The sequence below is a fragment of the Chrysoperla carnea genome, chromosome 3 (genome assembly GCF_905475395.1).
Source record: "Chrysoperla carnea chromosome 3, inChrCarn1.1, whole genome shotgun sequence".
Lineage (NCBI taxonomy): Eukaryota > Metazoa > Arthropoda > Insecta > Neuroptera > Chrysopidae > Chrysoperla > Chrysoperla carnea.
Window position 1 is genome coordinate 93118938 of NC_058339.1, and position 26346 is coordinate 93145283.

A 26346-nucleotide genomic window follows, 5' to 3' on the forward strand; every position below is an offset into this window, starting at 1 on the left:
GAATAATATTGATATGTGCGTGTTTGTAGAACACAAAAGAAATATTTAGTTGATAACATTTTATTATTTTATTCATTCATAGATTATTAATTATAATATTTAATATTTATAAAAGACGTAATTTGGGGTGTGTTGTTTGTGCGTCTTTCTAATTTTTTACTAGCCGTTATCCGACCGCTTCGCAGAGAAATTTCAACTTTAAGAACTACTGGATTATAGCCTTCGCATGTGCCTTGCCCTACCTATATCCCTCTTTTGCCCTCAATTGCATAAGTTTTAATTGTTTTGGTACAGAGCCTAAATTTTTGTGAAATTAAAATACAGCTCATGTTACTCGTTGATAATGTTGCTTTATATTGGCGAAATAATTTTTTAAATCGAACGTGTATTTTTTAAGTTTATCCATTACAAACATAATTGTCTTTATATGCAACCGTATATACAATTATGTCGAACAAGTTGCATATAAATAGAAAAATATTTTATGAAAAATGTAATAAAAAAAAGAGAGTTTTATAGGAAAAAAAACCTAAGAGGATCCGAAATTTTTCCAAGGGATTTCTAAGTACTTGAACTGGAAAATAATTCGATCGCTGATAATAAAGTTACTTGAATTCTGAGTGAATGAATATTGAGATGACCTATGGAAATGATCTTTGATAACTAATCGTGGTCAAACAATAAACTGAATTAATTATTAATTATGGTGATTAATCATCTGCTACTGTTCTTAAGATTACTGAATACTTATTCTTATTATTGGAATCTTTATTAAACACTAGCATTTATTTGATCTGATCTTATAGCTCTAGGGCCAGTCGACTTTAACAGACGGAGCTCATTCTTGAGAAAATATGAGTCAGCCCCGACTGTAAAAGTCGCTATATAAACTACTGGACTTGTTTCTTTCTTTCCAGATTTCATTTAACACAGTCGGAATTTTGCTTTTTTTATATTATTTATTTTATTTTAGATTTTTTAGTATGCCAGCACTACAAAAAACCCTTTTATTAAACTAATTAAAACTTTTAAACCAATTTATTATTCCTACTTATATTTAAACATATAACTTATATTTATTTTTGTAATCCCTTCTTAATTTCCTTTATTTTGATGTCCTACTCGATAGGTTTTGCTAATTTTTTTTAAATTAACGTATTACTTTTTCGATTCAAAAATCCGCCATTTTGTTTTGTTTTTTCAAACACCTATCTAAGAACACTTGAGTTCTTGATACTAATATACTGATACCTTAATTATGCAATCCATTGAGCCCATTGAAAGATAAGAGGTAATAAAGAAATTTACAAACAAATATACATACATATCTCAGTGTCACAAAAAATGCATTTTTTGCTTTAACAAAACTGAATTTTCATATTTCAACACTGGCCCTAGACCTATCATTAATATTGTACACGTAATGATCATACGATTCATTTTTGATATCTACACACACACACACATTTTTTTACGCATTTTAATTCATCCTGAACAATTCTTACAATTTCATTTCATTATTATTATTTATTACATCCGGTCGGTCTATCCATCCATCTGTCTGTCTGTCTATTACAATCATCGTTATTTACTTTCTTTATCAATTCAACTGTTCATTTATTTGAATTTTTTGTGTTAATTCAGCCACACAAAGTCTATATACAGAGGTTATTTAGTTGACTTCTAAGTTTAATTATGAAGTGATTATTTTTTAAGAGGAAGAGATTCTAAGAAAAATGTTCCTTCTAATATCATTAACAAAATACGAGGTTCTTAAATTACTTATCGGTCGTTATTTTGAAGATGTAACTTGATATGACGCTTGACGGTGGCTTTGAGCGTCAAATTAGGAATCCACTTAGCTGAAAAAAATAGAACTATGTGCAGCGTCAAATTTAAAAGATGTTTGACGCTCATGATGACGCTTGACGCTGCCTTTGAGCGACAAATTAGTAATCCACCTGGCTGGAAAAAATAGAACTATGTGCAGCGTCAAATTTAAAAGATGTAACTTCATGATGACGCTTGACGCTGGCTTTGAGCGTCAAATTAGAAATCCACCTAGCTGAAAAAAATAGAACTATGAACAGCGTCAAATTGTAAAAAAGAGCGACAAAAAAGTAAACAACCTTAAAAATGGATATAAATAAAAATCGTTACAATTTTAAAATAAAATTTATTTTCTTAAAACAAATTCATAATTTTTATTAAAAAAAAAAAAAACACACTTTTCACGTTAAAGACACCATTAAAGGCAATTCAAACGAGTTTTCCTTTTTTATGATTTGCCCGTTATCATTTTCCGTTAATAAATGTTTTTTCTTATGTTTCTTTAAACTACTCGAATCATAAAATCCTTTACAACAGATCGAACACAAGTATGGTGTTTCCCCCGTATGGGTACGCACATGTACCGTTAAATTACTCTTTAACGAAAATTGTTTTTCACAAATATTACATTGATGTGGTTTGTCCCCACTGTGGGTGCGCGTATGCACTTTTAAATGATGATGTTGTCGAAAACTTTGCTCACAAATCTCACATTTATATGGTTTACCCCCCGTGTGAATTAATTCATGGGACGTGCATGTAGTCCGATGTGTAAATTGTTTTTCACAAAACGAACATTTATAACGTTTCTCACCGGAGTGCGTTAGTTGATGTGTACTTAGCGCAGCACTTTGTGAAAATGATTTTTCACATAGTTTACACTTATAAGGTCGTGCGCCGGTGTGAACATTTATATGCACTTGTAAAGCTGCACGTTGTGCAAAACCTTTACCACAAATACTACATAAAAACGGTCGTTCGCGATTCGATAATTTCGCACCGTCTTCATTCGGATACATTTCATGAGCCCGAATATGTTCTTTCAAAGCGTATTTTCGTGTAAAACTACGATCACAAAGATTACAAGCGTATGGTTTTTCACCGGAATGACTTCGTAAATGTCGTTTATAATTCGAACTGAGTGAAAATTCTTTGAGACATGTTTCACATTTGTACGGTTTTTCATTCGTATGAGATCGCATGTGTTCATATAATTTCGTTACACTTTGGTTACATATTTTACACATTCGCTTTTTCCTTACAATTTTTTTCTTTGTTTTAATAACTTTTTCCTTTTCATCTTCTTCGAAATTATTCGACAATTCGATATCCTCGTTCGCTATAAAATACTTTTCTTCGTGAATGCTCTCGAAATCGTCTTTCGTATCCAAATTATTTAAATACTCTTCAAATTTTTTTCGAGTTTCTTGACATTGCTGTTTAAAATTGTACGCTGAATATAATTTATCCAAACAATTTGTGCAAATATTTTGTGGATAATTATCATTTTCGATTACCTGTAAAAAAAGAAAACAAAGCTTTGAAGTAAGGACTTTAAGTAAAAGTGTATTTTAAATATTTATTACCGTAATATCAACAATTTCTGTTAACATTTCAATTATATTAAACGAAAAATTATCGAATAATGACTGTAATTCGCCATCCGAAGAACATGTTCGACAAATTGTTTCAAAATTATACATAATTTCGAGTTTTTGCAAGAATTTTTGACAACAATTCTAACCTTTTAATATCTACTGTCAAACTTTTAAAAATACAGTTAACACCGGACTTAGTGGCGAAGTTCTTTCGAAAATTTACCACGTTTTAGCGTTTGTACTATTCGATTTTAATACTTACGAACCATCTAGTGGTAGATAAGAGAACTGAGTTGTCAACTCTCATAGAACAAAAGGTTTAACGGAAATGTGTTTATTTGTGGATTATTATTGACTATTAAAAACTAAAATGGATATTGGTTAGATATTGAATTACATCAAACTAATAAATAATAATTTTAAATATGTTAATAATAAAATGAATGCTGTTAGAAGACAATTAAATATAAATGTCATGTTCAGTAGAGTTGCCTATCTATGTAATAAACTTGGTGGGTGGGTTAACCATGCTTAGAGGGCGGGTTAATCATAGTATAGGTATATAGAATTGGAGTTGCAGGTTACTTAAGGTATTAAAAATAAAAATTACATAAAATTATTTAGTTTTTTATTCAACTTTCGGAATTTTTAAGGATGCATTCGATTGATTTGTTGATTCCTCATTTTGTCGCTCATTTTCTGTTAATAAATGATTCTCTTTACGTTTATTTAAACTAGGTGACTCCCTTCGAACAGATGGTACACTTGTATGACCTTTCTCTGTGTGAATACGCTCATGTACAGTTAAATTCCCCTTCAATGCAAAATTTTTATCACAATATTGACATTTAAATGGTTTTTCGCCCGTGTGGGTGCGTAAATGAGCGATTAAATGATGTCGTTGGCGAAAACTCTGCATACAAAACTGACATTCGTATGGTTTCTCCCCCGTGTGAATTAATTCATGACTTTTCCACGTGCTACGATGTAAAAATTCTCGTTCGCAAAACGAACATTTATATTGTTTCTCCCCGGTGTGATTCTTTTCATGACTCAAACAATGCGATCGAACTCGAAATTGTTTCTCACAAAAGGAACATTTAAAACGTTTTTCATCGGTGTGACTCGTTTCGTGAACCCGTAATGAAGCACTGTATGCAAATGTTTTCTCACAAACAGCGCACTTGTAAGGCTTTTCACCGGTGTGTACGACCCTGTGCGTAACCAATCCCTGACGATTTGCGAAACTTTTCCCACAAAAGCTACACAAAAATAGTTCATTTTCTTCTTCATTCGTAGCAGTAACTAAACCCGCCTCTCTTGGTTTGTATTCTGTAGGTGTTCGAGGTTTCCGTTGCTCACCCAGACATCGATGCGTTTGTAAAGTGTGCTTACGCGTAAATCTTCGCTGACAGATGTCACAACCAAATCGTTTTTCACCTCCATGAATCCGTAAATGTCGTCTATAGTTTGAGATAAACGAGAATCGTTTATCACAAGTTTCACATTTGTACGGTTTTTCTTTTGTATGTTTTCGCATGTGTTCAAATAATTTTGTAACACCTTGATTACATATTTTACACATTCGTTTTTTCTTTACAACTTTTTTCTTTGTTTTAATAACTTTTTCTTTTTCATCCTCTTCGTAATTATTCGAGAAGTCGATATCTTCTTTTACAATAAAATACTTTTCTTCGTGAATGCTATCGAAATTATCTTTAGTATCCAAATTATTTAAATACTCTTCAAACTTTTTTCGAGTTTCTTGACATTGCTGTTTAAAATTGTACGCTGAATATAATTTATCCAAACAATTTGTGCAAATATTTTGTGGATAATTATCATTTTCGATTACCTGTAAAAAAAGAAACAAAGTTTTGAAGTAAGGACTTTAAGTAAAAGTGTATTTTAAGTGTTTATTACTGTAATATCAACAATTTCCGTTAACATTTCAATTATATTAAACGGATAATTATCGAATAATGAGTGTAGATCATCATCCGAAGAACATGTTCGACAAATTGTTTCAAAATTAAACATTATTTCAACTTTTTAAAATAATTTTTATGTTTTTTGACAACAATTCTAACCTTATTTTTCAATATCTACTGTCAAACAAAATATATAGTTAACACCGGGCTTACTGGCGAAGTTCTTTCCAAAATTATCACATTTTTGTGTTTGTGGCATAGATAATAAAATAATAGTAGAGATGGACTATATAGTATTAAAAATGTTAAGAAATGTTATTATTACAAGATTTCACACTCAACGAAACCATTTTTTAATAATAACGTAAATATGTAAATTTACTTGAGATGTTCACTGGTCAGTGGTTGATTGTATACTAATATTCAGTGAAAATATTCATCGTCTTTTGTCGTCTTCACGGAAACATATACTTGTTGGCTATGCTCCATCTGTACTATTACAACATCTTTGGTGTTTGTGGTAACTTTAAAAAGAACTTCGCCACTAAGTTCGGTGTTAACTTTAACTGCATTTTTAAAAGTTTGACATTACATTGATTAAAATTATTATCGAAAAATTTAAAAATTATTTTAAAAAGTCGAAATAATGTATAATTTTGAAACAACTTGTCGAACATGTTCTTCGGATGGCGAATTACACTCAATATTCAATAACTATCCGTTTAATATAATTGAAATGTTAATAGAAATTGTTGATATTACGGTAATAAACACTCAAAGTCACTTTTATTTAAAGTCCTTACTTCAAAACTTTGTTTTTTTTTTACAGGTATTCGAAAATGATAATTATCCACAAAATATTTGCACAAATTGTTTGGATAAATTATATTCAGCGTACAATTTTAAACAGCAATGTCAAGAAACTCGAAAAAAATTTGAAGAGTATTTAAATAATTTAGAAATTAAAGACGAATTCGATAGCAATCACGAACAAAAGTATTTTATTGTGAACGAGGATATCGAATTGTCGAATAATTTCGATGAAGTTAAAAAGGAAAAAGTTGCTGTGAAAGAGGAGTTGGAATTGTCAAATAATTTCGTAGAAGATAAAAAGGAAAAAGTTATTAAACGGAAAAGGAAAAAAGTCGTAAGAAAAAAACAAATGTGTAAAATATGTAACCAAAGTGTGACAAAATTATTTGAACACATGCGATCTCATACGAATGAAAAACCGTACAAGTGTGAAACATGCTTTAAAGAATTTTCATTATGTTCGAATTATAATCGACATTTACGAAGTCATTCAGGTGAAAAACGATTTGCTTGTCATCTTTGTGATCGTAGATATACACAAAGTCATTCTTTAAAAGAACATGTTCGAACTCATGAATTGGATCCAAACTGCTCGAAAGACGATTCGAAATTATCGAATCGTGTAAGACCGCCAAGCCAACCGCTCTTATGTAGTATTTGTGGTAAATGTTTTACACATCGGGCAGCTTTCAATGTGCATCAAAATGTTCACACCGGTGCACGACCTCATAAATGTAAAATTTGTGAAAAATCATTTTCACAAAGTGCTGCGCTAAGTACACATCAACTAACGCACTCCGGTGAAAAACGTTATAAATGTTCGTTTTGTGAAAAACAATTTGCTGTGAAGTGTTCGTTAACGATACATGTGCGTACCCATACGGGGGAGAAACCATTTATTTGTTCAATCTGTTGTAAAGGATTTTATGATTCGAGTAATTTGAAGAGACATAAGAAAAAACATTTATTAACGGAAAATGATGGACAAATCATAAAAAAGGAAAACACGCTTGAATTGCCTTTAAAGGTATCTTTAAGTGAAAAGTGATTTTTTTTTTAAAATAAAAATTATGATTTTGTTTTGAAAAAATAAAGTTTATTTTAAAATGAGAACGATTTTTATTTATTATCCATTTTTAAGGTTTTGATAAAAGTGAGAGTGCGATCTCATTGTTCCTCTCACTCTATCCCATATAAAATACATAGAAGTATCTCACTTGTGCTCCATACCACAAGTCATAGTAAAATACTATGACTTGTGCTCCACTTCACAAGTCATAGTAAAATACTATGACTTGTGCTCCACTCCACAAGTCATAGTAAAATACTATGACTTGTGCTCCACTCCACAAGTCATAGTAAAATACTATGACTTATGCTCCATACCACAAGTCATAGTAAAATACTATGACTTGTGCTCCACTTCAAAAGTCATAGTAAAATACTATGACTTGTGCACCACTTCACAAGTCATAGTAAAATACTATGACTTGTGCTCCATACCACAAGTCATAGTAAAATACTATGACTTGTGCTCCACTTCACAAGTCATAGTAAAATACTATGACTAGTGCTCCATACCACAAGTCATAGTAAAATACTATGACTTGTGCTCCACTCCACAAGTCATAGTAAAATACTATGACTTGTGCTCCACTCCACAAGTCATAGTAAAATACCATGAAGCATATAGGCAAGAGAACGATCGCTATAGAAAGTATTGTCCCCGAAATAAGGATAAAATAAGTGAGGCGCTGCGATCAATACGTAGTATCAATAAAAGCGGGCTGTTGTGCGCTAATTTCAAATGATATATCAATTTGTACATTATGCTAACAACAACAGCTAACTTCACAGATACTACTTCTTGATGACAGCGCGGCTGGTGGCTTAAAAATGAACTATAAATGCTACAAATTTTTAGGGACAGGTACGCTAATGCTTTAGTACATAGCGATCTTTCTCCTGTTCTATAACCTTCATGATACAGATGTACAATTTTACCATTTTAAACGTTACGCTAGTTTTCTATCCCATGTGAACGTAGCTTTATATATAAGGTTAAGTTATCAATGTTTTGACAGCAAATTCTTTTACAGGAAAGGTTAGAAATATTGTCAATAAATCAAAATTGAATCCCAAGTGTAATAATAATGTTCGAATTTGATAAAATTTGTCGAACTTGTTCGTCTTCAGACGGTGAATTACATCCACTGTTTGATAATTTTCAATTTAATGTAACTGAAATGTTAACGGACATTGTTAATATCAGGGTAAGAGACTTTGATTTTTTTTCATATAGCCTAAAATATACACCCCAATAGCCAGAGCAAAAAAAGTAGGTTCATAATACAATTAACTACAGAGTTTTTTTTCTTGTTGGAGTGTGTTGAGAGGTATCCCCTGAATGTAAACCCAAGTTGATTGGACGCGGGAAGGTGTCGAGATTTAGTCACCATCTTAGAAAACAGGTTTTTATCGACAATTTCGTGAACAATGCATCGTACGAAAAAAATAGTAGGGGCATATTGTACAAAGTTTTGAACGCTATAAATAAAAATCTATGCAATAAACAGAAAAAAGTTTCAAATAAAAGTTATAGAAAATGTTTTTATCTACAAAAATGATCCCTACTAAAATGATCCCTAAAACTTGTTTTCCAAGATGGCGGATGAAGCTCGAGCCTTGAAAAAACAAGCCTCTTTTTGTAACTGTATTATTTTATTTACGTTTCGAATTTGTTTCTAAACTTAGGTATTCGAAAATGATAATTATCCACAAAATATTTGCATAAATTGTTTGGATAAATTATATTCAGCGTACAATTTCAAACAACAATGTCAAGAAACTCGAAAAAAGTTTGAAGAGTATTTAAATAATTTGGATACTAAAGATAATTTCGATAGCATTCACGAAGAAAAGTATTTTATTGTAAAAGAGGATAACGAATTGTCGAATTTCGTAGAAGTTAAACAGGAAAAAGTTTTTGCGAACGAGGATATCGAATCGTCGAATAATTACGAAAAAAATGAATTTCTGATTGATAACAGCTACGAAGAAGGAATAGAAAATGAATCATCGAATTACTGCAAAGACGAACCAAAAGAAGGTGATAATTCCAGCGAAGAAAATTATTTCAAAGAAGTCGAATATGAAGAATCATCGAATCACAGCGAAGACGAATCAAAAATAAGCATCAAAAAAATACGAAACAAAAATGTACCGCGAAGTGGAACTTGTGAAATCTGTAACCAAACTGTAACGAAATTATACGAACACATGCGAAAACATACGAAAGAAAAACCGTACAAATGCGAAACTTGTGACAAACGATTTTCGTTGAGTTCAAACTATAGTCGACATTTACGGATTCATCGCGGTGAAAAACGTTTTGGTTGTGACATCTGTCAGCGCAGTTTTACGCAAAAGCATACTTTACGAGCGCATCGATGTCTGGGTGAGCAACGGAAACCTCGAACACCTACAGAATACAAACCGAGAGGGACGGGTTTAGTTACTGTTACGAATGAAGAAGGAAAAAAACGATTTTTATGTAGCTTTTGTGGGAAAAGTTTCGCACATCGTCAAGGATTGGTTACGCACAGGGTCGTGCACACCGGCGAGAGACCTTATAAATGTGCTGTTTGTGAGAAAACGTTTGCATACAGTGCTACATTACGGGTTCACGAACTGACTCACACCGATGAAAAACCTTTTAAATGTTCTTTTTGTGAGAAAATGTTTAAAGTTCGATCGCATTGTTTGAGTCATGAAAAAAGTCACACCGGAGAGAAACAATATAAATGTTCGTTTTGCGAACGAGAATTTATACATCGTAGCACGTGGAAAAGTCATGAATTAATTCACACGGGAGAGAAACCATACGAATGTCAGTTTTGTATGCAGAGATTTCGTCAACAACAACAATTAACCAGCCATTTACGCACTCACACGGGCGATAAACCATTTAAATGTCAATATTGTGATCAACATTTTGCGCTGAGGGGTAATTTAACTGTACATGAGCGTATTCACACGGGAGAAAAACCATACAAGTGTACGATCTGTTCGGAAGGATTTTACGAGTCACGTAGTTTAAAGAAACATGAAAAAAAACATTTGTTAACTGAAGAAGTTCGACAAAATGAGGAATCATCGAATCAATCGAATGCATCTTAAAAAATAACGAAAATTGAAAGAAAAAAAAATTAATTTTATGTAATTTTCTTGTATTTTTAAAATAAATTAATTTAAAAACGTTTCTTAATTTTTTTATGACTTCCTCAGACACGTATAAAAATAAATAAAGTTATTTTAAACAATTTAACCTAATTTTATGTTTTAATTATTATAAACCATGGAGGTTAGAGAGAAGGAGAACGATCGCTACGCGCTAAAGCATTAGCGCGTCCGTCCCTGAAAATTTGTAGAATTTATAGTTCATTTTTCAGCCACCAGCCATAGTATCAAGTCTAGTTTTACATTTTTATGAGTAATGTGGCCAATTCCACATCATGATTATCCCCTATTACCTGTATTATTTAAAGCAAAGGTAATAAATTATTATCTTCGTCGAACTATGATTGCGTTTTAAAAATAATTTAAATTATATGATCGATTCCAAAGAGAATTGATTCTATGAATTCAGGAATAAATATTTTGTAATTATGGATTTTGACGCCCTTCCCATTTCTTAATAACCACTTGCATATTTCTTATTCATATCTCCCTGTCCCCGATAAAAGTAAGATGCGTGCAGTAAATAGTTTATGCGTCGAATTCATAGAAATCCCTATATATTATAGATGTGAAAGTAAGAATGTTTGTTTGTTTGTTTGTTACGCTTTCACGTAAAAACTACCGATAGATTTGAATGAAACTATACAATAATATAGCTCATACATCAGAGTAACACGTGAGTTATAACTTATAAAGATATATTTTAAAAAATTACATTTATTTTGACATTTTACTCAACCATCTATGATTTTGAACTATAGATTAAAGGTTTCTGTAAAAATTAAAAATAATAAATGCAAAACAATTCATGGTCATTTTTTTCTGATTTACTCAATGAATAATGACTATTTTACACTTAACAAAATTGAAAACTGTGCATATATTTTAGCTGTGTAAAACAATTCTTTCTAGTTTTATGGAAGGGGGATAAGTGAGATCAATAGAAGTGCCGTCTATAAAGTGGTGGTTTTTACTTTTAAGTCCTGTGAAGCGGGCGGGTATCAAGCTAGTAAAACATAATTGTATTAAAAATTTTTTTTAAAAATATTACAAATATTACTAAGAATTTGATTCGAAGACAAATTGATTGGTAAAAATATTGTATTGTTATTATTAACGCCGTGTTTTTTAAGTATAATCGAAATCGTAAATGTGAATATTTTGAAAAATGTTATGTGTTTCTAGAAATTTGTATCTGATCAGATTACTTCGAATTCTTTAAAATAATATTAAATTTTAATATCTGTTCTGATCATTTCTTTTCAGACAGTTATTATAATAAGCTAGTATAATAAATGTAATTTTAAGTTGTTAAGTAATAATTAGGTTAGCTTTAGTTTACGCTTAGCCAGCACTCCAGCAATCTGAACTCTCACCATCAGCTCTCAACTCCCTTGCCCATTGGCTGGTTTTATTATTACTTCCAAAGAATTCATTAAAAACATTAATAAATATAAAATATACAAAGAATGCCTCAACGTACTCGCTTGTACATAAAAAATTCATCAATTTCTGTATTGTTTCTTGGTAAACATTTTCAAAACGAAATATTATCTAATTCTTAGTACAATCATTCACAGAATACTAAATATTTTAAGGGTATGCGAAACCATCAAATGGGATGAACTTATCCATAAATCAAAATTTAAGAAAAAAAATAAAACAACCTTTTTTTTTTAAATCATGTGAACGGATTCTTTTATACATAGTTTATTTTTTTTAAATAAATCTATACGTCATTGTAGTTTTTTATTGTGGACTATCGCGTTGGTTTTAGTGTCTTTACATGTCTACCTTGAATCTTTACTTTTTAAAGACCATTTGGAGCTGTTTAAGAACAGCAGGAGGGCTTTGACGTCGACTGACTTTAGGTCGGAGAGGTCGTCAAAGAGAGACTGGCTCAAGTAAGTCCATCTCCTCATGACGAGAGCTGGGTAGTGACAGAGATGAGACATAATTCAGACAATGTCTCCTCCTCGTCATCACTGTGACAGCTCCAGCAGTAGTCGTGCTACACTGCCAGACCTAAGCGTTCAGCATGCTTGCCGCCCACCCAGTGTCCTGTGACAGCTGCAACAACTTTGTGAACAGAGTACTCAAACCATAAAAATGAGGTTATGGATTAATAACCTTTTTTGTTTTTTGTCGCTCATTTTTACTTTTTCCAATTTGACACTGCACATAGTTATATTTTTTTCAGCTAGGTGGATTCAGCTAATTTGACGCTCAAAGCCAGCGTCAAGCGTCATCATGAGCGTCAAACATCTTTAGAGAGAATTGGTATGTAAATATATTTATGAATTCGTTCGTATTGATAAAATGAATATGACGTATTAATAAAATGAATAAAAAAGTAGTATAAGATGAAATGTTTCTTAGAACAAATAATCTTTGATCTATTTATTGAATTCAAGTATCAGAATCAGTTGATGCGTAAAAATGTTCTTTTTACTGTAAGAATGAATTTCTTAGAAGAATTTTTGCTAAAACATCCATCAGTAATTTAGCATCCGAGTATTTGTAATTCCATTCTACATCTAGAGGCAGAGAAGAGTTAGTTATCACCAATAATAATCAATAAAATATACCTACTTATAAGTCAAATAAAAATGAATGCTTGTTTTATTATTAATTATTAAATTATTACCTGTAAATAATTTATTTTTACAAATACATACAACTTGTTTTTAATTGAAGAACTATTAAAAATAAATTATGTAGGTAAAATAAAATAGACTCAAAATAATTATAATACAACATATAAAAATTTATTAAAATCAATGAATTCATATTTGATAATTAATTCAAAATATACATAAAAATAATATTTATATAGGTATCTATCTATCTATCTATAAAACTGTGTTTGCATCTTGATGCGCGTTGCATTCATTAGGTATTATAATAATAATTAATTAATTAATATAAAGGCCTGGCCATATGTTTACAAAATACTAGCTAATTAACTAAAGGCACATCGATTCAATCAATAATAACATCAAATACTTTATATAAAACAATGGCTTAAATAAATTCTCTTCAAAATTCATTCAATTCTACAGGCCGTATCTCAAAATCGTCCAATTTTGCCGAGGATGCTAGCAGTCGTCATCCGATTTAGAAGATTATCGCCTATTTTTCGGTTGTTTTGGGTACGGAACGCTAAACTCGTACTTGAAACAAAGCTAAGAACACTCCCCATTAAATTACCTTTCAAAAGAAACAAAAGAACCAAATGGGTACATCCGTTTCGGTGATACGATACCACAGACAGACACACATAGCGGTGACAAACTTATAACACTTCTATTATTTGGTTCGGGGGGTTAGAAACTGCTCGTTTCAGAATTGAGTATAAAGAATTCCGTCTATTTCACTCTCGAAACAATTGGACCATTTTGAGTATATCCTGTATTTTTCACATACCCTGTATAAACTTACTTCAAAATAAAATATTTTCAAGCATATTTCATATTAAGTCCATGGAAGAAAACCATTTTGATTTAATATTTATTAGAAAAGTCTTTAAAAATGGAAAACCGAGAACAACAAAATATACTCAAGCAAAGTATTAAAAAAAACATTTTTTAACACGAAATTTCTAACAACTTTATCTTAGCGAAAAATCATCGAATTTGAAACCGCAATAGCTAGATATTCCAGTTCCAAATTCGATAATTTTCCACAGAAATACAGTTGTCAGAAATTTTGGTAAGAAGAGTATATTGAGAAAAGAGTTAAAATTTTTCTACCAAAATATAATTCTTTGGAAAAATGATTAAAATTACTGAGCTACAAATAAAAAATATATCATTTAGAAAAAAAAAAAACATGGCAAATTTTATCTTTATGTACAAGTTTTTAAAAAAAATCGACTTTTATACAAGTCGTAACAAATTTATAAATCTATGAATTATTCAAATTTTTGCTTTTAAAAGTAATTATACCCGATTTCCTAATTTTAGTTAGTAAAATCTTTTAAGGAGTAAACAACTTGAATGGAAGCCTGGTTAACGGGGAAGTACTGAAATCGAGCACAACAATTATGGAGTGTAGAGTTAAAGAGAATCATCTTTGTATATAAAAAATACAGACTGAAAGCACTGTAGCAAAAGTGTTAAAAAGAAAGTAATAAGAGTAAGATAAAGATCTAAACAAATTGTTAGAGAAGGATAAAGAATTTCACATCAAACACGTTGTTGCTACAAAAGCGCCATTCAGGTCAATTTCAGAACTGTTTTTTAAGATTGTTCTCCTTACCTCTACCCTTCTTAATAACAATTTAGAATAACAAAACAAATGCAAGAACAGGCCATTATTAATGCTAAATTCGATGTAAAATGGTATCTAGAAACACTTTTTGACCCAATGCGTTAAATAACAGGATCTAAAGCCTGATAAAAACTGTTATTTATTCAGAATTTAATATATTTGAAGGAAATAATCGCAATTTGATCATAAAAAGTTTTCCTGTCACGTTAACGACAAATTGTTCGAATATCGATGTATTCTTTTTTAACGTTTTCTATTATTTAAGAGTTACATAACGTACTTAAGGTAGTAGAGCAGTATCGAAACGGGAAACAGTTGTCAAATCATTAATCAACAATCTTTTTTAGTCGACGTCAAAGCCCTCCTGCTGTTCTTAAACAGCTCCAAATGGTTCATGGAGTAGTGGTCGGGGATAGGCCAACCCATTTACGGTATCACAACGGACCCTATCGTCTAAGTGTGTCCCACCCCAGGACAGCCACTCTAACCTAACCTAACCTCAACCTCGATACTGCTCTGCCATACTACCTTAAAAATAAATGAGTTGACCATAAGCAGAAATGCACTTTGATAATAATTATGGTACAGATCTAATATTCCATAATAAAGCTGACTATTTATTTATTTATTTATTTTTTTGGCAAATGGTTGGTTAAGTTGTTTTAAATCTTAAGTGAATAATACTTAATTTTAATTCTTAAGTGTGACTAACACATGATTTAAGTGTGACTGTGACCCTTTATCAAATTCAAGGACACACAGCTGTCTCTGTCTTGCCGCTGTAGCGCGCTTCTCATGAAATAATTCAAAATTTTGCCCAACAAGACGCCCCAAAACTGTGTTTATTGTGATCAAGGAACAAAAAATGAACATTCATCGTACTTGCTCAAATAGCCGAACCACTTTTAAACAACAAATTCATGACTATAAAATTTTAGTATTTAAAAAAGCTGGTAAGCACGACTTGTAACAGCAGCTTTTAAAATTTCTAATCATTCTGAAATGATTGTGAAATACTACGCTGGCTCCTAGACCTTAAAAATACTTTTTCTATATAAAATTTTTAACAAAAAAATTAGAAAAAAAAAATTATTAATAATTTTAAGTCGATGTGTGTTTTTTTCGTTTAATAGAAAAAATTAAACGCGCGAATTAATCGCACGTCATCTAAGTAAAAAGAAAAGTTAATAGTAAGTAATAAAACTTGTGGTGGACGATCAGGAGAGGGAGGGGGGCGTTAATTGTGATCATCGTTGTTGGTATTACGTGATTGTGACTGTTGTTGCGGTTGTGAGCGTTGTAATCGTTCAGGATGAGAACATGCTAAATGTGAAAAATCTCGTACAACATCATTAAATGTATCATCACCAGTTCCACCCATTTCTGAATCTTTCATTTCTTCATTTAATCGTCCTAAGCGTAACCTAAAATCAAGTGAAAATAAACAATTTACTTTTTTTTAAAATGGGTCCTATAAACACGTTACAAAAAGTTTCATTAAAATCGGTGCTGTTTCCTTACTTTTCCACTTTCGACACTTTTTTCCGGCTTATTCATTCTATTATTAAGGTTATTCGATACATTTAAGATCTGAGACAAGTACTTACAAAGTAACAATATCAGCATTCGCTTGTTTCACAGCAATATCCAATGGTTCAATACCATGGCAATCTTTTAGATGTTGATTGGCACGATGTTTTAACAACAAACAAACTTGAGCGGTGTTTCCTAATTCCGTAGCTAAATGTAACGGTGTCCTACCATCCACATCCGTTATATTAATTTTGGCACCATTTAATAACAAATATTCACAAGACATTACTGAACCACTAAATATTGCTTGATGTAAAGCGTTACGTCCATGGTCGTCAGCATTTGTCCATAATTTATCCGCTCCAAATGAGAATGCCTCACACATTATTGGTAAATTATGGGCAGCAGCCGCTTTATATAGTAATAAATTTGGATCTAATTTTGAAATATCTTCTTCATCTGTAAAAAAAAAAGTGAGTTTAATCTTGCCCGCCAGGTTATTGTCAGTTTTAAATAATAGATGCTTTGTCTGTTGTGCTCTTCAGAACAAAAAATGAGGTTATATTCGATGAACTTACCAACAAGTTCATCATCTTCACCGCCAGTTGAATCTTGATCACTGCTCAAATCAATTGGATCAGCTAATATTGGTTGTTGTTGAAAATCACAGCCAAATAACAAAATATCATTAGATCGTTGTATTCGAGCCTGATCAGCGTCATCTTCAGTCTGACCTGGTGATGTTGTCGTCTCGTCCATACTCCGTTCTGAATGTTCGGATACATTATTCACAGATATACCCGATTCCGATTTAGAATCGTCTTCATCATCACCATCATCTCCATGATTCGGCCTGGTTTTATCATCTTTAATTTTTTGTAATGTGGTTAGATTTGCATGGGATGATTGACGTGATGATAATTTCTTATCACGACTCTTTGGTCGACGTCGTAATTTTCGTACACTCCATTTTTTAATTGACATACTACCACGAGACGCACGCGATTGACCTTCATTTGATGTCATTTGTGTAATTGATTTTAAATCTTTTACAAATTTCTTTTCAACATATTTCGCTTTTATCCAATTTTCCCGTACATTCCTGTATAATAAGAATAATAATCTTAGTTTAAATAAAAATGTTGAGGAATTCATTGAAATATATAACATTTTATTTGTCCTTAACTGTATACATAATACCAGTACAGTTTAGGACAAATTTAAAGTTAAGTTTTATACGTACTATTATTTAACTTACCCCGAACATTTGGTGGCAGACGGTCGAGTAAAATCTGGTGGCACATTAGCTTCGTATATTTTATTAACAATTGTATTACCTAATTCTGCCATAACTTTAACAATTTCTGGTTCCCAATCATCTAACGTTAATGAACGCACTTTACTATAATGTACACCTAAGCTACGATGAACTCCCGAACAATCTACGGCAAATTAAATTAAAATATTTCAATGGATCAACATTTCAATTAGGAGGGGGCATTGTTTACTTTTATTTATTAGATTCAATTCACAAAATGAGTCAAATAAGGACAATCGATATCTAGATATGGTTTGAAGTTTTACATAAAAAAGGGGGAACCTTGTCCGTGACTAGGACTTTCAATAGGTTAAAGACCCTGTAAATGGTGACCCCCTTGATGTAATGACGTACCAATACACAATGTAATTCCTAAATTAATACTAGCCCAACGTGGATTTTGATCACCACAATCACAGCAAACATCATTTCCTGGTATTTTAATTAATTGCTCCCACATTTTTGCTTTTTTCACTTTATTTTGTGACTCCTCCATACTTCGTCGTCCTGGTGAATTTCGTAATGTAATTGATTGATTTGAATCTGTTTTGATTTGATTGATTTCATCCAAACGTTCCATATTTTCGATATTTAACGTTTCATTTGGTGTGGATAATCGTTGTATGGCTGCACCAATCCCTTTCTGCATCGAACTTATCCATAAATCATACATTTCTGCTGAATCAGCTTGTAACATGTGACTTCTAAAAATCGAATTTTAATATTACATGGATCGCTTAGAAGAAATAAGAAGAAGAAACAAGAAATCTTACTTGGAGGGTGACAAAACTTCAAAACAGAATCGTCGTTCGCCATCATGAACAGGTTTAACAGAACATAATCGTAAATCATCCTCCATAATTGTGACTTGTTGATCCCCAGAACGTTTTCGATAGACCAATTGATTATCATACAGATAGAACCAACGTCGATTCCACGTTTTAAATGCATTCGATGTACGTTTAAATAAATAACCTTCCATGCGTGGTGCACCCTGTACAGCATTCGATGTTCTCTTTGGTATTATTTCTGTTGACGACACCAACGAATGTCGATTTTCCATATCTTTATCGATCTGTTTAATATTACCACGCATTTCTGCAATCTATATGGAAAAACATATTTTTTAAAGGTTTTTTCAAAAAGAATACAAACAAAATAGGGCTAGAATGATAGAGTCTTCTGTTTCGGACTTGAGTCCAGCTGATCGGAGAAAATAGAACGTAAGAACACTTAGAAAAGAGAACGTAAGAACAGTATTATTATTATTATTATTATTATTAACTTACATTATCAGATAATTTCTTACAAAATGGATTTAAATCTTCGCACAGTTCACTCCCCTGATGATAAAACGTACAACAAGCGTAAACGTACGATAAAAGCTGTAAAACAAAACAAAAAAATCGCATAATTTGTAATAAATTGAAAAGACGTAAAAAACACACAGAAAACTGTTTACAAACCGTGCTTAAAATTTCATGGCGTTTTTTCGCTTGTAAAATTGTTAAATTATGTACATAATCCAATGTTGTATGTCCAAAACATGATCGAGTTGCAGCCAATAAATTTTGTATTTCATCCACTTCTTGTACTTTACTTTTTTGTACTTGAGAGTTTCTCACAAGTGCCACGTCCAAATCGCCGGATATTTTTTCAAAATAATGTCGACTTTCTTTGGCATTTTTAATATCACTATAATTCAAACACAAAGGCCACAACAAAATTTGTATTATTAATATTGGACTCACCTCTCCTTTCGTCTTAGGTCGAGGGCCAGACGTAGATATTTGACAGTCATACAAATAGGGTATTCTACTATTTTTGAAAAAGTACTTCAAAATGTTAATTTTGCTAATAAAAAGCCACCAAAAATTTCTTTCGGAAAAATACACACGTTTTCTTGCCAAAAACTTAAACTTTAAACCTTTTTTAAACTATCAAAAACGCGAGCATCCAATTTAATGATGTAATATTTGTATCACTATACGAAATAACACAAATAAGTTTGACAGATATATTCATAGACATCTGATTATAATAAATATAAATACTTATTATCTATGGATATATTATACCCAGCTGTCTACACTGAACTAACTGATGGTCTATGACTCATACCGCTATGACATCACAGCAGGGCTTACCCGCGATTTAGGTCACGTGATATACAGTTTAAAAATTACAATTTTTAATTTTAATATAATAAAATAAAAATGTGCTTTTATGACTCGAAATCAGAATATTTAAGTATATTTTTACATAAATTTTAACTTTTTTCAAATTTCATGATTTATTTAAAAAAGGGGTTAGACCCTCCTCTGAGAGGTACGAAGCTTTTACAACCCAATAAACAACTGTGGAAAATTTCAAAGATGTAACACTTTTCCCCTTTGAGATATTCAGTTGTATTGTACTACATGAAAATTATGATATTTCTACCATTCTGAAATAACTGTCAAACGGTTATGGCTGGCTCTAGACCTATTTTCTTGACTTAACTTGTTATCAGAAGAGATAATAAAAAACTTAAGTAGGTGTATACTTACGTTCGAATAAAAGCTGATACATTTTTTAGTATAGTGCGTGATGCTTGATCGACCAGAATCTGTTGGAATTTATTCATTTCTTGGAGTGCGTGAATTAATTTGTTTAGCGAAGCAACCACTTCAGTGTCATCTTTAAAATATATACTTAAATCCCATAAAGTGTTTGTAAACCCACTAAAAACAAAGAAAAATAAAGAAACCCAGTTTGATAATGGTCGAATACATCTGAAACATGTCAACAACGACAACGTACCTTTGATGTTGTACAAAAGTTTTACCCGATTCAATCATTTGACTACATTGTTTTAAAACTTTATCTAATTTTTGTTCTAATTGATCGATATCACTTTCAACTTCCTCCAATTTAGTTCTTAAAAATACAAACAAAGTAATTAATATTTTATAATTAAATGGCCAGTAATTTTATTTTAATGATTTTTACCTAAAACTTGGAGAGTCACGAAGACATTCTTCAAATTCAAATTTATGCATTTTAATAAAAAATAATTAATGTATGCTTTAATAAAAATTAATTTTAATTATTTAAGAATGTGCATGTTTTTAACTTTATAAAATACAGTCAGTTTACACTGAATCATCACTCAACTATTTGACGTTTCATTTTAATCATTCATCACAAAACATATTACATGTAGCAAAATATCGATAGCACTACAAAAAATATCATCAGATCTGTGTGTCAAATACTCTCATTTCTTTGGGTTTCATCTCGAAATATAACGGAATATAAGTTGAATTTTTGTATAAACCTCTATTTTGATAGTAAAATAGTTGTCTCAAAAAATTTTGAATTTAGAAAAGTAGCTTTAAAGTGGTTCACCTGTCACGTGACTATTCAACTTATCAACTAGGCAATTTGTATGACGTAAATGTAAGCAAATGCTATAAAAATATCGTAAACTAGGCAATTTGTGTGCCGTAAATGTAAAACTGCTGCCGTAAATGTAAAATATCGAAAAAGTATCAAAAACCAAAGTTTTTTTATGATTTCTTTTTGGAAAGCGTCTTAAATTTTTTGAATTTTATTCATCGACATAATCTACTATGTTAAAAACCACAATTCTAAATTTTGCTTCGCAAGAGTCCCCAAAACTGTGTTTATTGTGATCAAGGGACTTTGAACTATCATTTACCGCAATATATTGACATTTTATTTAAACGTCGCGTACCATTTTTTTATCGATTGTTTGTTCGTAATCTAAAATTGAAATTTGATGGAAGACATTTGTATCGCATGCGTACAACTCAAAAAATACTTATAAATGTCAAAATTATTTAAAAAAACACATTTAATTTACAAAACAAAAAGTTTTACATAATATTCAGTAAGTTTTTATATTTCTTTCTGAATAACCACTAAATCAAAATATGAAAATTTGAAACATTTAACCAAAAAAACCCTAAAATAATTTTGAATATTGAATGATGACTGAATTAAATATTTCTAGCATAACCTATAATAATACAATGGTTGCTGAAAAACCTGCGGGAACAAGTAGTAACAATCCATTAGAACAATTTGTGTTGCTAGCGAAATCAGCAAAAGGTGCAGCATGTGTGGAATTGATTAAACAAGTTTTAGAAGCACCTGGTGTTCATGTATTTGGTGAACTTTTGGATATGCCAAATATTGCTGAGGTAAAATATCCAATCAATTGTGAAATATCGTAGCCATATAAATTGATTTTTTGTGTTTTTTTGATAGTTACAAAATGGCCCAAATAGTATTTATTTCGATACATTAAATTTATTTGCATATGGAACTTATAAAGAATATTTAGCAAGTAAAGATAAACTTTTGGAATTAACACCGGTCCAGATTAAAAAGTTACAACATTTAACAATTGTAACGTTAGCGACTAAAAACAAAGTAAGTACTTCCATTATTATTTATTGTGGTTTTGTAGTACTTCCATGATTATGGTAATTTCGCACATGAAACAATGAATACTATTTAACGATAGGTACAATATGTACAAAGTGTGCCAGGGTTTATTTTGGCAGAAATATTTGTGTGATTGATTGTGAATATTGTTTTAGTGTATCCCATATTCGTTACTCCTTAAAGAATTGGATATTAAGAATGTACGAGACTTAGAAGATTTAATTATTGAAGCCATTTATGCTGGTACGTACCAAAAACTTTCTTTTCTATTAAGATATTTTCAAATTTTTGATAAACACAGTAGTTTTTCTTGTTGGAATATATTCCGGGGAATCCCCTGAATGTAAACCCAAGTTGACGGGACGGAGAAGTGTGTGTTTCAGTCGCCATCTTGGAAAACACGTTTTTATCAAATATTTCGTGAACCGCGGCGGCTGAATAACGAACCCTTTCGTTCCGTTAACTGTTATTCGGGAAATTTCCCTGGACATATTAAACTAATGAAAGGAATGGGACTAATGGTAACTAATGAAAGGGATGGGATTTACTTTTAGATATTATTCATGGAAAATTAGATCAAAAAAATAGTCAATTAGAAGTTGATTATGCAATTGGTAGAGATATTCGTCCAGCTGATGTTGGCATCATAATATCAACATTACAAGAATGGTGTGATTCATGCGAAGCGGTTTTATCGTGCGTTGAAACTCAAATACATCGTGCTAATGCTGAGAAAAATCGTAAAAATAAACATAAAGAAGCTATCGAACTTGAAGTATGTTGTCAGCCATCTTTGTTTTATTTTATTTAGCTTTTATAGTCATATTTTCCCCCGAAAGCGTACAGGGTGTTTTATAATTGAGCGTAGAACCCCGAACTTCCTGAATAGGCTTATCCAAACAAATAAAAAATGATTTTTACCAAATTTCGATTTGAGACTTAATTTTTGAGATATTGTTAATTGAAAAATTTTAAAAAATCACCTTTTTTCGACGTTTAATCGCTTTTTACATTTCTGCAGCCCCTCTAAATTCTTTTTTCAATAAAAGGCAGTCTAAGAGGGGGAAATATGACGTTTTTTGGATAAAGCTCGGTTGCTTACAAATATTTCTTTTACTTTGTGTATGTTTTAGATTCAAAATATCAAAAAAAGTTTAAAAACTCAACAAGCCCAACAACAGGCTGCTATGGATTCAGATGAAGCAATGGCTGTTGATCCACCGGAAATAGGGTTTGACAAGGGTAAGAAACCAGCTAAGAGTAAGGGCAGAGGCAGTGGTAAGTTCTGGCAGAAATCCTAACTTGTGCGTTTTTTTCAAAAACCAAATAAAACTAACCAACATACTTTTTTCCCTCCATATTTTTTTTTGGGTGTCCAATTATAATCAAATTTTATGTAATCCAGAAGTTTTGAATTTAATGCTGTATAAATTTTTTGCTTTTTTTTTGTAATAATTAAAAACAATAATTTAACTTTTCAAAAATTTATTAATAATAATAACATTTGCTAGAAAATTTGATGTGTCTTGTTTTTAATATTTTCCTCTTTCCTTGTGTAAAGTCAAAATCGCTTATAATGACGACACTAATATACAGGGTGTTTTTCTACTTAAGTTGGCTACATATGGAAAACTTTTTTAGTTTAAGGTTTACGAAAAAGAGTTGCTACTCATTTTTGAGTACATGGTACATTTTTGAGTGTTCCTTCAATGTCGTTATAACTGGTTTTGACCGTGCCTCTACAAAATTTTTTTGAGATTTTCTTTACTTTTGTAGTTTTATCAAACAATCAATTTAAAAACAAAACAGAAATTGGTTGTTGCTTTTAAAATCTTTGCAGGAAATTAAAATAAGTTGTTACTTTTTATTTGTCTCAAACTGTACTCCTCATCATTTGAGTTCAATTAACGAGTGGATTTAATAGTAGGAGTATGCAACAAAACTTGGCGAGATATTTACTTTAACAACTTGTCTATTCAGCCAACGTACATCGTACATACTACATCATATAAAAAACAAAGCATCTATTGTTTGAAAAGGACAATAACCTGACGGACACAGCACACTATATCTTATATATTTAAACAAACAATACTTTTATTTATATATATGTATTAGCAATCTCGGAAACGGCTCCAACATTTTTAGAAAATGTCTGTTTATTCGTGTTTTCAGCAAAAAACTGAAAAATGTGACTCTTACTGCCATTAGTTGGCGATTTTTTAGGTAGGAGCAACTAACTGCTTTATTGACATTGAAACATTAGAGATAGGTTTCGGTAGATGGCGTTGTTACACTATTAGTATACAGGGGGTTTTTGGGACGAAAAATCGATCTAGCAAGGTTTTATTTTAAGAAAACGTTGTTTTCTCTCGGAAACTTTAATCTTGGAATCGACTCCAACGATTTTCATGACATTTAGTCTAACCTAACATTTAGTGACAGTCTATCTAACTAAGTACAGTTCGGGACAAATAAAAAGTATCTATAAAAAGGTGGATTTACTTAATAAAAAACAATTTTTTAACACATATAATTTATTTATTTATTATTTATATTTATATTTAATGACATTAACATATATCCAATATATAAATATTTTTAGTTTTTTTACTAATATTTCCAATGGCCGCCATCTTTAAAATTATTTCAAACACCTTTTTTAAAAGTCAAAATCGTATTTAATACAAATAAAAATTTGACATAGTTTGTATCAAATACGAACTAAATTATTTTAAGATTGAATTCAGCCGACATTTTAAAATAAAAAAATCGTATTTAATGCAAATGGAGATTATTTTAATCAAACACGAACTGAATGATTTCAAAATGGTGTCTCATGACTTGGTCGCCATGTTGAAATTAATTCAATCAACATTTTTTTACATTAAAAATCGTATTTAATGCAAACTAAAATGGAGATTTTTTGTATCAAATACGAATTGAATGATTTCAAGATGGCGTTTTAATGATTTGGTGGCCATTTTTGTTTATAATTGGAAGTGTTACATTTATTTGTTGATTTGTTTGACATTCGCATGTAATATTTTAGGTCGTACAAAATACACATGATGAAATAAAATATTATGATAAAGAATTATGCACATGGGCTCAAATGTGCACAATTTAAACCACAACTTTTGTTTTAAACTTCTTTTTTTATTTTAATGTGTGTTCATGTGATTAATATTATTAAAAGTCTCTGAGAAATAAAGAGTTTTTTTTTACAATAAAAAGTATTTACATTTATGTTTTTTTATTCTTTAGTCGTGTCAAAATTATGTTTTTGGATCAATTTTATGGCAGGTTATTCCCATTTACATACTTAGGAAATGAGCTTTTTCAAAATACAATTTTTTTACAGAAAATAAACAATGAAATCGGACTAAAGCCACCACTCGGGGTGCCGGGGAGACACTAATAATGATTATGATGAAATAATAAAGAAGTTGCATGTTTTTTAATTTTCTTTTTTACTATTTGTTAACACCCGAACCAAAAAATAGGTGTTATAAAGACAACTATGTGTGTGTGTCTGTCTGTCTATTTGCGGCATCGTAACGTATTATTTAGATGAAAATGCTGTACTAAAATTTCCCTGTGGGGGAGTTTTAAAGTTGTTGGAACTATTATTTTTCCTTTTAACAATCTGCCATATTTGATCTGATCTTTTTGAGTCTTGAAAAGCGTACATTTCAAGTATGTATATTTTGCCTAAACTGCCAGAAAATTGCCAGATTTCAATGAAGTTAATCATATTTTTACACGACTACATACGTTTTTTTTTTTCAATTTTATTTACAGAATAAGAATTTTTTTACGCAAGTCTATTTAAAAGTGTTTTATTTAATTTGTAAAATGTTTTGAGCGTTAGGCTTTGGTAAGTAAGTGTTACTGTTAGTTAAAAAGACCTAAACTTTCTGGGCGATGACGAGTGAAAATGATTTTAATTGATTCTGATATGAATTGTATAAAAAAATATCTTTTTAACAAATGTTTTTTTACATTTTCGTATACAAGTTTTTTTTGCTTCCCCAGAAATTGTAAATATTTGTGGAATAAAGTTTATTTTGAATATAGAATATATTTAGTTTTTATTTTATTTATAAGTTTTCGTTCTGAGTATATTCAAATATTTAAAATTATTTCATAGGTTAGAAAACTATTTTTGTTTAGGTTATGTTTCAAGATGGCAATTAGAAGCCATTTTCATTCGAGAGGTGAAATCATTTTTTAAAAGATATAATGGCGATTTTTTTATTCTCAATTCCAGTAGAGAATATTCTAATTAAAAGTCAAAAGCAACAGTATAGTGTTTTCGGTAGCAAAATAATACTTGTGAGAGTTTTGAAAACAT

At 30.8% G+C, this 26346-nt stretch overlaps 6 protein-coding genes across 9 annotated transcripts; 3 read left to right on the top strand and 3 right to left on the bottom strand.

Annotated features, from left to right (window-relative positions):
• Positions 1–2218: 2218 nt before the first annotated feature.
• LOC123296830 (zinc finger protein 525-like) lies at positions 2219–3495 on the bottom strand. Its single transcript, XM_044878496.1, has 2 exons — positions 3417–3495; positions 2219–3347 (listed from the first exon to the last, which is right to left on the bottom strand). The coding sequence occupies exons 1-2, from the start codon at positions 3441–3443 to the stop codon at positions 2232–2234; spliced, it is 1143 nt and encodes a 380-aa protein (XP_044734431.1). The 5' UTR covers positions 3444–3495; the 3' UTR covers positions 2219–2231.
• Positions 3496–3946: 451 nt separating this feature from the next.
• Positions 3947–5422, bottom strand: LOC123296828 (zinc finger protein 85-like). Its single transcript, XM_044878493.1, has 2 exons — positions 5352–5422; positions 3947–5283 (listed from the first exon to the last, which is right to left on the bottom strand). Exons 1-2 carry the CDS (start codon positions 5376–5378, stop codon positions 4057–4059), a joined length of 1254 nt encoding a protein of 417 aa, XP_044734428.1. The 5' UTR covers positions 5379–5422; the 3' UTR covers positions 3947–4056.
• A 561-nt stretch (positions 5423–5983) lies between these two features.
• Positions 5984–7223, top strand: LOC123296829 (zinc finger protein 664-like). The gene is made up of 2 exons (XM_044878495.1): positions 5984–6122; positions 6189–7223. Exons 1-2 carry the CDS (start codon positions 6006–6008, stop codon positions 7218–7220), a joined length of 1149 nt encoding a protein of 382 aa, XP_044734430.1. The 5' UTR covers positions 5984–6005; the 3' UTR covers positions 7221–7223.
• Positions 7224–8286: 1063 nt separating this feature from the next.
• On the top strand, positions 8287–10433 carry LOC123296826 (zinc finger protein 93-like). Its single transcript, XM_044878491.1, has 2 exons — positions 8287–8445; positions 8927–10433. The coding sequence occupies exons 1-2, from the start codon at positions 8326–8328 to the stop codon at positions 10349–10351; spliced, it is 1545 nt and encodes a 514-aa protein (XP_044734426.1). The 5' UTR covers positions 8287–8325; the 3' UTR covers positions 10352–10433.
• Positions 10434–15185: 4752 nt separating this feature from the next.
• LOC123296823 (arf-GAP with coiled-coil, ANK repeat and PH domain-containing protein 2) lies at positions 15186–20568 on the bottom strand. The gene is made up of 12 exons (XM_044878489.1): positions 20526–20568; positions 20337–20453; positions 20084–20257; positions 19001–19229; positions 18824–18919; positions 18308–18639; positions 18108–18238; positions 17889–18008; positions 17475–17658; positions 16795–17318; positions 16291–16675; positions 15186–16107 (listed from the first exon to the last, which is right to left on the bottom strand). Exons 2-12 carry the CDS (start codon positions 20372–20374, stop codon positions 15921–15923), a joined length of 2400 nt encoding a protein of 799 aa, XP_044734424.1. The 5' UTR covers positions 20375–20453; positions 20526–20568; the 3' UTR covers positions 15186–15920.
• On the top strand, positions 20135–25929 carry LOC123296834 (COP9 signalosome complex subunit 7b). 4 transcript variants are annotated; one of them, XM_044878504.1, is made up of 7 exons: positions 20135–20471; positions 21553–21742; positions 21810–21974; positions 22145–22232; positions 22544–22764; positions 23123–23267; positions 25042–25163. In XM_044878504.1, the coding sequence occupies exons 2-7, from the start codon at positions 21572–21574 to the stop codon at positions 25059–25061; spliced, it is 810 nt and encodes a 269-aa protein (XP_044734439.1). In that variant the 5' UTR covers positions 20135–20471; positions 21553–21571; the 3' UTR covers positions 25062–25163. The 4 variants fall into 4 exon arrangements, with proteins under 4 accessions (XP_044734439.1, XP_044734440.1, XP_044734437.1 ...); XM_044878505.1 differs by lacking the exon at positions 25042–25163 and adding an exon at positions 25794–25929 and having other exon boundaries at positions 20136–20471; XM_044878502.1 differs by lacking the exon at positions 25042–25163 and having other exon boundaries at positions 20137–20471; positions 23123–23396.
• The last annotated feature ends 417 nt before the right edge of the window (positions 25930–26346 follow it).